Genomic DNA, 12,631 nt, shown 5'->3' on the forward strand with positions numbered 1-12,631 from the left:
CAACATTTGTGTATTATAATGCCATGTATATATCGTAACTTTTTTTTTTTGTTGATTTTATTATATTATATTAATTATCTATAAGAGATGGCCTAATATAATGACAAGTGTCCCTAAAATGATTTCTTTTATTATATAGTATAGATTACTTTAAAGTTGTAAGAAAATAAAACAAATGCTTATAGTTTTGAAAAATTAAACTATTTCAAGAAAGTAAAAACTGTGAATATAAAACAAAAGGAAAAATCTTTTCTAATAACCATAAGCCCAAACCCGGATCTACAAGGTACAAACAACAAAATCTGATCAAGACTGAAACCGAAACAACAAAGAACAATTTTACACCCAAAACAGTTGATAAAACGAACATATGTTACAAACAAAAAGTAGTTCAAGAACATTCAAACCACCTACTGCAAAGGGATTCTTGAAAAAGATAAATCCAGTTGCACCTCTCAAACACTATAAATACTCAGATCCCTTCCTAAAAAACGAACATGAAGCCTTACGGTTTACAACCACCACCACCGCCTGATGATTAGTAGTAGGAATGTCCAGGCTCACTGTGATCAGAGCTAGCACTGCTGCTTGTTGCAAGAGGAGAGTCTGAAGCACTCATAGTTCGGGTTTTACCAGACTCTGGTCTCACACTGTACACGGAAGAAGCAGGAACTTTTGTGATCGATGCTCGCATGTTCCCGGGCATGCTTCGCCTTATGTCCTGCATATAAACATCATTCATTTTCATTAATACAAATGAAGCATAAATATTGAAATCGGATAATTACCGTGGCAGTTTTTTTACCAACATGAAGTCAGTTTTTGAATTGTCATATCTAACCCATTTAATAAACAGGTTATGTTTGGGTTGACATGTTTAACCTGTTTAATTAAACATGTCGAAAGAATAAAAATAAAAAATACAATAGAGTCGTACCAAATGTCTTAAAGCCATATCGAACGATTTCTTTGACAATGATCTTCCGAACCCTGAATTATCTTGGGACACAGATAACTTCCCAGATGCATTATCCGGATCAGACATGCGGTCTTGCTTTGGTGGAGCCAGCTTTCTCATGTTTACAACCCTCTCAACCATTTGGGTCCCCATCAAGACCGGGTTTACGTCATCATCCCCATTAGAATGTCCACGACTTCTCGTCATCACAGATTTCACACTACCGTTGGATGATCGTAGAGTTGGGGTTGAAGATCTTGATGCTGACTTGGCAGAAGCAGTTACAGATGGTCGTTGAGTTGGGGTTGAAGATCTTGATGCTGACTTGGCAGTAGCAGTTACAGATGGTCGTTGAGTTGGGGTTGAAGATCTTGATGCTGCTGACTTGGCAGAAGCAGTTACAGATGGTCGTTGAGTTGGTGTCGAAGATCTTGATGCTGCTGACTTGGCAGAAGCGGTTACAGATGGTCGTTGAGTTGGTGTCGAAGATCTTGATGCTGCTGACTTGGCAGAAGCAGTTACAGATGGTCGTTGTGTAGGGGTTGAAGATCTTGATGCTGACTTGACAGGAGCTGTTACAGAGGGTCGTGGAGTTGGAGTTGAAGATCTTGATGCTGACTTGGCAGTTACAGAGGATCGTTGAATAGGGGTTGATGATCTTGATGTGGACTTACATGTGGGTGCAAGTACCGGTAGTCGGGGCATAGGGGTTGTGGACCTTTTTATAGGGGCCACTGGCTTCGTTGCTGCAGCGACAGTGGCTCGAGATGTTGGAGTGGATGACCTCGATGCTTTTGTTAGTGTAGGCCGTGTCGTTGGTGGTGCAGGTCTTGATCCTGTTGATGGAGTCTTTCTTGATGGTGATGGTCGCCTGATGGTACGAGAAGGTTTGACACCATTGGATGAGGATACTAGAGGTTTAGGTGATGCATCGGTTGTTGAAGTACCATCTGCAGGAGGATTTTCTAGCTACAATGATGATATAAAGATTGTTATTTAAACAATATATATTGTTCAACACATTAATTATTAATTAAAAATATAATAATTTTTAGGCAAAACGTGTTTCGGATCAACACAACCTGACACGTACTAAATTTTACCAGTAGAAGAGAATGGGACTAAAATCAGTAGTGTTCTTACTTTGGACTCTGGAGAAGTAGATTGACCATTAGATATCGGAGTGTGATCATTGAGGGTGATCCGTTCTTCGATTTCCGGTGAGGGTAGCGGGTGACGAGGCGGGGAAAGGAGCCTGAGTGCAAACATATTGTTCATTCACAATGATTCATGCTAGAAATAGATGTAGTTTGAAGAATTATCATACGTTAAGGTCTGATTCGGCCAGTTTTGTCAAAACGTCTAGCCATGTTGAATGGGTTTGTTGGACCTGCCAGTTTTAGCAGTTTGGTGGTTTGAACCAATTTTTGTTTTACCTTTTCTTTTTCAAAACCGCTAATTTGTGTTGAAGTTTTCTAAAACGATATAAAAGGTTCTTGAATATCATATAAATACATAGCTGCATATTTCAAAAATGAAAAAGAAAATAAAAAATAAGATTAGGTTACACAACAGGTTCTAAGTTCCAAACAGTCGGCCAACCGTTAAAACACCAAACTGCGAAACCCAAACCGTACATATCTTGAACCTAGCGATTTGCTACGGTTTGTTAATTCAATAGGTTTCAACAGTTAATAAACCTATGTTGTCAAAAGCGCAAAAAGCGCGCGCCTAGGCGCACCTATAGCGCCTGGTGGTAGCCTAGGCGCAAAAATGGGTTTTTTGCGCTACTAGGCGCAAAACACGGTCTGAGGCGCAGCGCATAAGCAGAAAACAAAAAAAAAACGAAACTGAGTGCGTGCAAACTGCCTCACGCGGGCCCGGGTTTTCGGAGCTGCATTCGTGTCTGCAGTTCAACCAAATTCCAGCTGAGAAACTCATTTTTGCACCTCTTTTGCGCGCGGGTAGGACTTGTGGTAAAACATGTCATAAAGCTACAATGGAGTAGTAAAGGCTTTACCTTATAAACAACCACTCACTTTGTTCTCACACCAATGTGGGACAAAGTATTTACCACCTTTTGAGACTTTTATTCACACACCCAAAACTTACAACATATAAATCCTAAACTTTTGCTACTAACTATTAGCTACATGATCTTAAATGGCATATATAATAGTTTTTTTAATTTTATATGTGGAATCTTATTTATTTTCAAAGCATAACATATTTTTTATATTTTTTTTCTCTATGTGCGCTTGTCTTAAAAAAGCCCACGCTTTTTTTGCGCCTTGCGCCTATGCTCCAGGCGAGGCCGATGCGCCTCGCCTGCGCCTTGCGTCTTTGACAACATAGTTATGAACACCCGTAAATAAAATCTATACATATTAGATACTTCTCTAAGCTAAATAGCTAATTATATGCATATTCACTCCATCCTTAAAATACTGCAACATTTTATTAGGCGCGTAAATTTATAAAAATTATCGGACCAAGTCAAACATCTTAAACCCTTCAATAAGGACAAACTGCTATAAATATAATACTTGCCATGTTCAAAATGCACTTGCATGTTAGCATTGAACCCTTTTTGGACCTAAATGAAGTACACACTACACACAAAATACTACAAAGTTGTATTTGATGAGCTAGTAACATACAAGATAAGGGTATATGCTATTAACATCAAGGGTGGTCCATTTCTGAAAAGAAATAGACAGCAAATGGGCCAAGAAAAAAGTAAATTATTTTTTCCAGAGCATGTGTCTACATATTATGCATGAAAGGTTGTACCTTTCTCTGGATTTAGTTATTTTTGCTCTGGAAAAAGGGATACCCTGACAAAATTTACCAAAGCAGCTACAAGGCTTACCAATCATAGTCAGTGATATTGTTCAAAGAATTCAATAAGTCACCAGCACCAGAATCTTGACCATGTATTTTTGATTTTGTTTCAGGCTTCGATGGGCTCACAGGAGCAGACTCTGCACATACGTTATTAAACTGTCAATTGTCATTTTAACAGAAAAGTAATTATACTACTTTGCATTTCAGAGGTTTATTTATTGCCTGTGTTAACTCAGGTGCTTATCTAGATAATCATTTGATCAAATTCATAAAAAAGCATACGCATTTCACCGTTTAAAATGGTTACACGTCTATGAAGAACGTCACGTGGATTTATATATCTAAATGGTGTGGTTTAAGGCTAAAAAGACACAATCAGGCAGCTTGATTCTCATATTACCACGAGATTCTCGCGATTTGGTCAGATGGCTTTTTGGTAAAAAGTGAATTATAATTACCATTTAAGTGATACTTCCCTATTTATAACCAATGTATGCATCAGTCAAAAACTTATGGTACAATATAGTACATTGCGATATAATTGGTAATCAGAAAGGAGGATTATGTGGGACAACCGACCCACAGTTTGCTTAGGATTCCCGGGTAACGGTCAAGATGGCGTCAAGATGTTGCTGGAGTGGGACATGCTTTGTAAGCTGTGTCCTTGTTGCTTGTACCATTTAACGGTCCCACTACAACTAAGAAAGCTTGAGAATAAACACAGACATAACTCCACTCACTATTCTCATTGATACACAAGTTCAAAAGCCATCAAGTTTTTGGATGAACATGCTTTGTATTTTAACTAAAAAACAATATGGTATCAAACTTTATAGCATATAATTAGATTAATGCTACAATTTAGTCTCGCATAGATCCATATAATCTCGAATCCAAAAAGGTTCTCTTTTATTTTGAAATTCAAATATTGTGCTTTTGTGATTTTAATATAACATGGATTCATAAATTGGAAATTATCACACAGCCTAAATCACACCAATCTTTTCACAAGAAACTCTAGTATATCTCTTGGTGTTGTCACTCAGCGTCAGATCACTTATTGATACTCTCAGTTAGTTCTTCATCATCACCAAATGTCCAGAATATTACCCTTTTATTACCAGTTTTCTCTGAGAAACCATCATAACTGCATATTGAAGGTTTAGGTTCTCCGTAGCACACAGAATGGATCCAACCTTCAATTCGAGTGAATCCATACCCGTTTTATTCACTCAAAACCCGACAACATAGTAGGTTGGAACTAGTAACACATTACAACTGAAGAAACTAGAAAGTTTAATCTTGAAGACTTAAGCATAGACGTTCTCAATACAACATTATAAGTTCTATATGTAGTAGTACATACTTCTGGTCTATTATTTCTGTATATGTTAACACCTACAATATAATTATACGTTTTTAAGAGCTAAAAGCTAATGTGCAAAGCATCAAATACTGATTTAAGACTTATTTAAACTGGTAAGAAGATGCAGCAGAAAAGAACAACAAATATACCTAATGCAACACGAATCTGATTCGATTTCTGAAGAACATCTAGATTCAAGTTGACTCCACTAAGATCAACGAACAATGACAGATCATCAACATTCTCCTTCTCCTTTATCTCTCCAGATATCATCTCCTCTTGTCTATACTCAACAGACGCCTGCAAAATCTCAACAAAGTTTTAACCTAAATCACAAAAACAACATCTAACCTTGACCTATTTCAACAAAATTTCAATCTAAATCATAAAAACATCTATTAAACAAACATTGACCTAAATCAATGGAAATCATGAAAACAACATCTAACCTTGACCTATTTCAACAAAATTTCAATATAAATCATAAAATCAACATCTATTAAACAAACATTGACCTAAATCAATGGAAATCATAATAACAACATCTATTTAACTAACTTTGACCTAAATCGGACATCACGAACTACTTATGCATACGAATCTCACTTTTCGAGTACATTCTGAAATGAAAAGCAGCTGAAAAACTAATTGAAGATTAGAACTACTTACAGCCATTATATTTATGGAAAAACTGGTGATGGAACTGCAGAATTTTGAAGGAATGAAGCGGTGGATTTGATTGGAGATCGTCTGATTTGGTGAGTCTGTTACTGATGACAGATCGATATGCGGTGAAGAACACGCGAGAATTGATTTTTTTTGTTTAGTTCGGATTGGAAAAGCTTTCACACACACACACACACTTCTTTCACATAGAGGTCATGTGCAGTGGTTTTAATATATATATAGATATATATAGTGCCTCACTCCACATGAGGGGGGAGACGCCACAATTTGAATTCAATTTGCTGGATGTTGATTCGCTCAAAGCCTTATATTTAATATTAATAATTAATAACTAATATAATATGTTTAATTCTAAACTAATTTTGAAAAATATTATATAGGTGTAAAGAGAGCCTCATAGAGAGATAACATATGACAAGTTGAATAAAAAGTAGATAAACACGTGCATAATCATTTTGTGAAGAATTATTTACGTTATAATTTGTCCGGGATAATCCTAATGCTAAGGTGGATGGTTCAAATTATATAGAGTAAACTGCAATTTTACACCCTGAGGTTAGAGGTCATTGGCATGTCTATCCCCTCTAAGAAAATAATTGCAAATTACCCCCCCCCCCCCACTGTTAACTCTTATGTCGCACTTTTACCCCCCGGCCCAACATCCCGTTAGTCTTCCCGTTAGAGAGTGATGAAATGTCCAAATTACCCCCCAACATATTCCTCTTCCTCATTTAAGTGGTTCTAGCCCTAATTTCTCTGTGTAAATCGCTCTCTCTCACTGTCTTCTTCAATCCACCCCCAAAATCACTGAACATGTCTTCATCTTCTTCCTCTGTGCTGCGATCCAAGGAGACCATGAGAAAAAGTGAAGCTTCAGACATCATATGTCCTTGTGGTTCGAAAACAGTGTTCAAAGAGTCACATTCCAAAGCTAATCCTGGTCGATTGTATCTTAGATGTGTAAGTTTATTCTGTTAATGGTTATTGAAACTCAAGTTTCATTCTTATGTTGCTTATGATATCCGATAACAGGTTGGAGGATGTGGCTTCCTCAGATGGGCTGATGTTGGTGAAGAACAGGGATGTCCGATTTGTCGAGAGGTAATGCCTGCTTTAATTCAAAGCATTAAAGATAAGGATGAGTTGGCTAAGTGCAAAGAACAGTTGGCTCGGTACAAGAATGGGGATGTGTTGAAATTGAAGATGTACTTTGTGATTACTTGAGTCTTGATTGTTGTTATTTTTTTTTTTTTTTTTTTTTTTTGCTTAAGTAGGTTAATGTCGAGAAATTGGATTTGGTTGTGTATTTTGAGTGTAACCGTATTTTGGTTATGACTTTTGAAGTTTATGCAATGCTACTTTTCAAGTTCTTATATGTTTGTTTTGGTAGCCTGGATGTAATTCTGTAGGTATGGCTGACAAAGAGAATGTTAAAGTTGAGAATGAGAAAGATATTGCTAAGGATGAAGACGTTGTTGCAGCCGAAGAACCAGACAGTTATGTATACTTTGAAGATCAAGAGTCTGAGATACTCAGACCTTACATGGAGCAACAAACTGATTATGAAAAGATATCGAAGATCCGACAAAGGATTATGACCCTGAAGTGCTGGAACATGCATGGGATTACACATATTGGGATGAAGACGATGATTGGTACTTTGACCCATATGAAGGGGAGCATGGTTCTGATTCGGATTGGTCTTGTTTGGATGATTGTCACTGGAAATAGGCTAGATTTGTTCGGTTGTATGTTTGTATTTTGGACATCTTATTTGTACTAAATGTTGGTTTGTAATCGAATGACCTTCCCCCAAAAATATGTTTGAACACATTTTTTTACTAAAGCAGCCATACTCTACCATAATAAACCAAAGCAGGCATGACATTGAACAAACATAAAGGTACAAACCAAACATAAAGGTACAAACCAAACATTGTCTTGACACTAAAGTTACAAACCCAAACATTGTCTTGTTGAAACTTGACAAACAAACAAACATACTCTAAACTTACAAACCATCCATCACTCATCAAGGTTGTAAACTGGTGCACCTTGAGTTGCAGTGTGTGATTCCTGTGAAGCAGTTGATTGTTCACCACCTTGTCCTTTGCAGCTCCTGACATTGTGACCCATGTTCCCGCATTTACCACACTTGATGCTACTTCCCTTTCTGGTCATTTTACCTCCTTTGTCGAACTCCTGCTCAAGCTCTTTTTCACCAAATGCCTTCTTTCTTTTCTTCTTAGGCCTTCCAACTTGTGTATGATGCTTCGGTGGGATGAGTGTTGTTGGACACTCTGAAGGAGTCCACATCTCCGGCTCGTTGATTGGCTCTATCACATTTTGATAGACTTTCTTCCATGTTGACAGCCAATACACATCATCCACCCACTCTTCTGGTATGCCAGCATCAATGTTATTCCTTGACATATCTCATATGGCTGCAACTGCATGTTTGCAAGGCATCCCTGTCAAATCCCACTTCCTGCATGCACAAGTTTTATGTTTGACATTCACAACACACTGTGATCTCGGACCTGTTACTTGATACTTGTCTGAATCAACCATGAGAACAGACATTTCAGCAGCCTGTTTCTTGATCTCATCGAACACCTCAGTTGCATGAGGTGTCAGTGGCCCCGTACACTTTGCTTGCAATTTGTTGACATTAACTATCCTCTTGGTCATGTACTCCCGAATGAATTCTAGGCATGTGATAATCGGCTTGTCCCTTGCTCCTACGATTTGTCGGTTAAAAACCTCACAAATGTTGTTCAGCAACATATCACATTTAGCTCTTCCAGAAAAATATGCTCTTGACCAAGCGGTGAATGGGATCTCATTCAGCCAGTTATACATAGCTCGTTCTGTTGTCTTAATTTCTTCCATAGCTTTGTTAAAGTATGGAATGGATGTCTTCCTTCCGGCTGACCAAAGCAAATTCTTGTAAAGATCTCCACGCCACTTGGATTTCATGTTCTCATTGATGTGCCTCAAACAAAATTTGTGCTCACCATTAGGAAAAACAGCTAGCATAGCAGGAATTAGACCCTGTGATACAAAATGCAATTCAATTTGCTGAATAATTATAATATTTTGCTACCAAAGTTTTTTGCAATTTATTAATCATAAGAACTTATTACCTTTTGTCTGTCACTGATGAAGGTGAAACAAGAGTCAGCCGTACACCCTAGGTCATCTCTCAACAGTTGCAAAAACCATTTCCAGGTTTGTGTTGTTTCTGCCTCAACAAGGGCATAACAAACTGGATATATGCTATTATTTCCATCAATACCAACAGCACTCAAGATCTGTCCAGGATATGGACCTTTCATGAAACAACCATCCACACCCAGCAATGGTCTTCCAATCATCTTAAATCCTCTCATCATAGAGGCGAAACAAAAATAAACCCTTCGAAACTGCCTTGTAGGACTAGCTGAGTTCCCACATGGCTCCACATCAATTTTAACTGTACTACCTGGGTTGACTTTTAGAAGTTCATCACAATATGACCTTAGCAAAGCATACTGTTCTTGGTAATCACCATAAATCTTCGTAGTTGCTATCCTCTTGGCTCTGAAGACCTTATGGAGTGATATTTCAAGTTGATGCTTCCGAAGTAGTTGACTTTGGATTGCATGAATTGGCATGTCTGGATTGCTTTCAATCATAGGTTGAATCTCTCTGGCAATCGAACTCATTGTATACAAAGAAACGACCCTTGTTGTCAAACAATTGTGTTGATTATGAATGGTCTTCACACACCACTTATCCTTGTCCGTGTTTCTTGAGATGTGAACTGCCCAAGGACAAGTGGGCTTGATATGCCTTTTAAGGTGCTTGTATTTTGCCCTACTTTGGTGCATTTACTATTTTGCCCCTCTTCTCCCTTTTTTTTACAGGACCAAGTAGTGGTGGATTGCTTCCAAAACATACTACCCTATACCTTAACAATTCATTTTTTAGAATAAACACATCCCTCCTAGCCTTAAGAGCATAACTTTTCACCATCTGATTCATCGTTTTCTTGTCATCAATTAGCTGACCAACATAGAATGGCAAATCATTTGGACCTTTTAAAGCACTCTTGTTTCTCCTCCTTATCTTCCTAGCAACCTTATCTCTAAGACTTGAATTTTCATCAGACCCACTTTCAAAAACCTCCAGGTCAACAGGCTGATGACCTTCTTCGATTCTATCATCATCATGATCCCCATCACTTGAACCATCCAGTTCTTCCCTAGTAAAGTCAACATTAGCCCTGAACCTCTGCATATCCACCTCTATTTCATAAACCAAATTATCTTCCTCAACATACTCATAATCAGGATCACTTCCGTCACACTCTTCCTCATCTTCATTCATACTATCATTCTGAGTATATTTTGTAAATGATGCAGGAACAATTGCTTTATTAGCCCCTATAGGACCTTCACTTGTATTTTCCAATATTGTTGCCCTCCGGTGTTCAACATACATGTCTATCATGTGGACTCCTTGACGCAAATGATCAAAGATAGGCTCTAAGTCAACATCACCTTTTAAAGTCCTAAGACCAAAATCCAAGGAACAATACGGTTCCTTGTAATGAATGCAGAAAACCAACCCATCATTGTATCCTAATTTCTTAACCATCGCCTCTAACACATCAGTATTCAACACTCTAAAATCTACATGATCAATGTAGTTCGTCTTCCCACCAACGTATTTCCTATTTGGGTTTTCTACAAACTTACCTCGATGGTGAAATTTCATGCTAAATTCAGATTGGGTTTCACCTATAATCAAACAACAAAAACAAATTAACACAGAAATATGTTAAAATTTTACCTGATTCAAACGCTGTGAGCTTGCATGTCACTTACCGTACATTTCAGCCGGTTCTAAATACTGATCTTCAGCTCGTAACTTCTACAATCGAAGATCCATGCTCGTAACACAACTTCTAATCAGCTGTAATTGTTGAAGGATGCTTGAACGAGACTACGGTGTCTTCAATTTTAAGTTAGGTTAACCTCAGGGTTTCAAAGTGGTGAAAAAGGGGTTTTATGAGGTTGCAGGTCAACAGGAACGCCAATTTACCTATTTGCCCTTTGACCATTAACAGAAAACACTAAAGACTAACGGAATGTTAGGCCGGGGGGTAAAAGTGCGACATAAGAGTTAACAGTGGGGGGGGGGGTAATTTGCAATTATTTCCTTAGGGGGGGGGTAGACATGCCGATGACCCCTAACCTCAGGGTGTAAAATTGCAGTTTACTCAATTATATAAGATACAAGTATGTGTACTTAATACAAGTAGTATAGGATTAGAAGTTGTTAAATAATTACATTAATATCTCTAAATGTGTTCGTGGAGTGACGTCAAGTCGCACTTTGGATGGGCTGGGTCGAGGTGATCCCAACAGAACATCGTTCGTGTGCGACAGACTAGAAGCATCCAATGAATAATCTTCGTTACAACATCTCTAATTGTGCACGTGGAGTGACGTGAAGTAGCCCACTAGAAGGGTTGGCTAGAGGTGATCCCGTGGAAGGGTGTACGTGTGTGGAAGGGATTAAAGGATGAGAGGGTGGGTTCGGGTTTTAATATTTTCAAGTCGTCTTAACCACCTAGACATCTTCCCTACTACCACACGCCGGATGTGTGGATGAATCTCCTTCCTCATAGCTTAAAATTGCTATAAACAATATGGACAAAGTTGTTGTGCCCTTGACGAAGATCAAGAATGTGAAACGACATCACTGGAGTGTAGCCATTTCTCTACCAACTATAAATTATTTCTTTTATCTTTGCTAATCTCAGTTCCGATACACAATCAAAGTCCCTAAAACTAAAAGAAAACCAATTAAAAAAATTGTATATGTTACAAATATATTTTTCACAACTTTCGGCCTTTTTAACATGTTCTACACCAACAATTTTATTACAATGGTAGACAGCTCCAACTTATGGGAGATTAAAACGGATGTCCAAGGAAGGACTAGTAACTAGATTGAAGCCGTAACAAGGTAACCTAACAAAATAATAATAACTAGTATACGATATCTTCCTTACCCTTTTAATTAGACATCAAAATTTCATTTCATCTAACCTAAATTCACTGAATTATAAATGTATATGTAAAAAATCACATATAATCTTTTAGTAATTTATTATCACACAATAGACTATGCAACTTTTTAATTACTTGGGTTTATGTATTTCAGTGTTATATAGTTTTAACGAAGACCATTTAACACAAAGTCAGGATGGCCGAGTGGTCTAAGGCGCCAGACTCAAGTTCTGGTCTCCGAGAGGGGGCGTGGGTTCAAATCCCACTTCTGACATTCATTTTTTTCTTTTTGATTTATTTCTATTTTGCTCCCTTTCATTTTGTTAAAATTCACTTAGGCCCCTTGTGTTACATTTTACAACATCAGTGGTAGGAACGTAAAACGTACGGTTCATATCAAGTATAATAAAACCAAAGATAACTTCATAAGTTGTAAAGTTGAAGTTTGTATGAATTTAAATGCTACAAAATTTCTAATATATATTATTAAACAAATATAATTTAACTTTATGGTTGTAAGACGTGTTCAAGTAAAATATCAAACAACGGGCTGTATAAAAGGATTAATATTATTCTGGGGCAATATCGTATATGATGATCAATCTCTTTCTCAGCCTATTACCTTAACAGTTTGACTGTGACAACTCGTATTTTGAACATAACCTAGTATGACTCGCTTGAACCTTATGTGAATATTTGAACTGATTGTGT

At 37.5% G+C, this 12,631-nt stretch overlaps 2 protein-coding genes and 1 non-coding gene across 3 annotated transcripts; 1 reads left to right on the forward strand and 2 right to left on the reverse strand.

Annotated features, from left to right (window-relative positions):
* Positions 1–229: 229 nt before the first annotated feature.
* Positions 230–6,054, reverse strand: LOC110865770 (flocculation protein FLO11). Its single transcript, XM_022115083.2, has 6 exons — positions 5,841–6,054; positions 5,321–5,471; positions 3,831–3,942; positions 2,102–2,213; positions 938–1,927; positions 230–721 (listed from the first exon to the last, which is right to left on the reverse strand). The coding sequence occupies exons 1-6, from the start codon at positions 5,844–5,846 to the stop codon at positions 539–541; spliced, it is 1,554 nt and encodes a 517-aa protein (XP_021970775.1). The 5' UTR covers positions 5,847–6,054; the 3' UTR covers positions 230–538.
* Positions 6,055–8,294: 2,240 nt separating this feature from the next.
* LOC110944940 lies at positions 8,295–9,565 on the reverse strand. The gene is made up of 2 exons (XM_022186583.1): positions 9,005–9,565; positions 8,295–8,912 (listed from the first exon to the last, which is right to left on the reverse strand). Exons 1-2 carry the CDS (start codon positions 9,563–9,565, stop codon positions 8,295–8,297), a joined length of 1,179 nt encoding a protein of 392 aa, XP_022042275.1.
* Positions 9,566–12,110: 2,545 nt separating this feature from the next.
* TRNAL-CAA lies at positions 12,111–12,194 on the forward strand. Its single transcript has one exon. It is a non-coding gene; the product is annotated as a tRNA-Leu (tRNA).
* Positions 12,195–12,631: the final 437 nt, after the last annotated feature.

Source organism: Helianthus annuus, chromosome 6, assembly GCF_002127325.2.
Source record: "Helianthus annuus cultivar XRQ/B chromosome 6, HanXRQr2.0-SUNRISE, whole genome shotgun sequence".
NCBI classification, from domain to species: Eukaryota; Viridiplantae; Streptophyta; class Magnoliopsida; order Asterales; family Asteraceae; genus Helianthus; species Helianthus annuus.

What these genes read in the sequence shown, in the direction of transcription:
- LOC110944940 (XM_022186583.1), bottom strand. Translation starts at nt 9,565, where the DNA reads ATGAGTTCGATTGCCAGAGAGATTCAACCTATGATTGAAAGCAATCCA. An exon ending in TCATCAGTGACAGACAAAAG is followed by an intron (nt 8,913 to 9,004) that starts GTAATAAGTTCT and finishes TTTGTATCACAG; the next exon opens with GGTCTAATTCCTGCTATGCT.
- LOC110865770 (XM_022115083.2), bottom strand. An exon ending in CTACTTCTCCAGAGTCCAAA is followed by an intron (nt 1,928 to 2,101) that starts GTAAGAACACTA and finishes TCATCATTGTAG; the next exon opens with CTAGAAAATCCTCCTGCAGA. An exon ending in ATATGGCTTTAAGACATTTG is followed by an intron (nt 722 to 937) that starts GTACGACTCTAT and finishes GTTTATATGCAG; the next exon opens with GACATAAGGCGAAGCATGCC.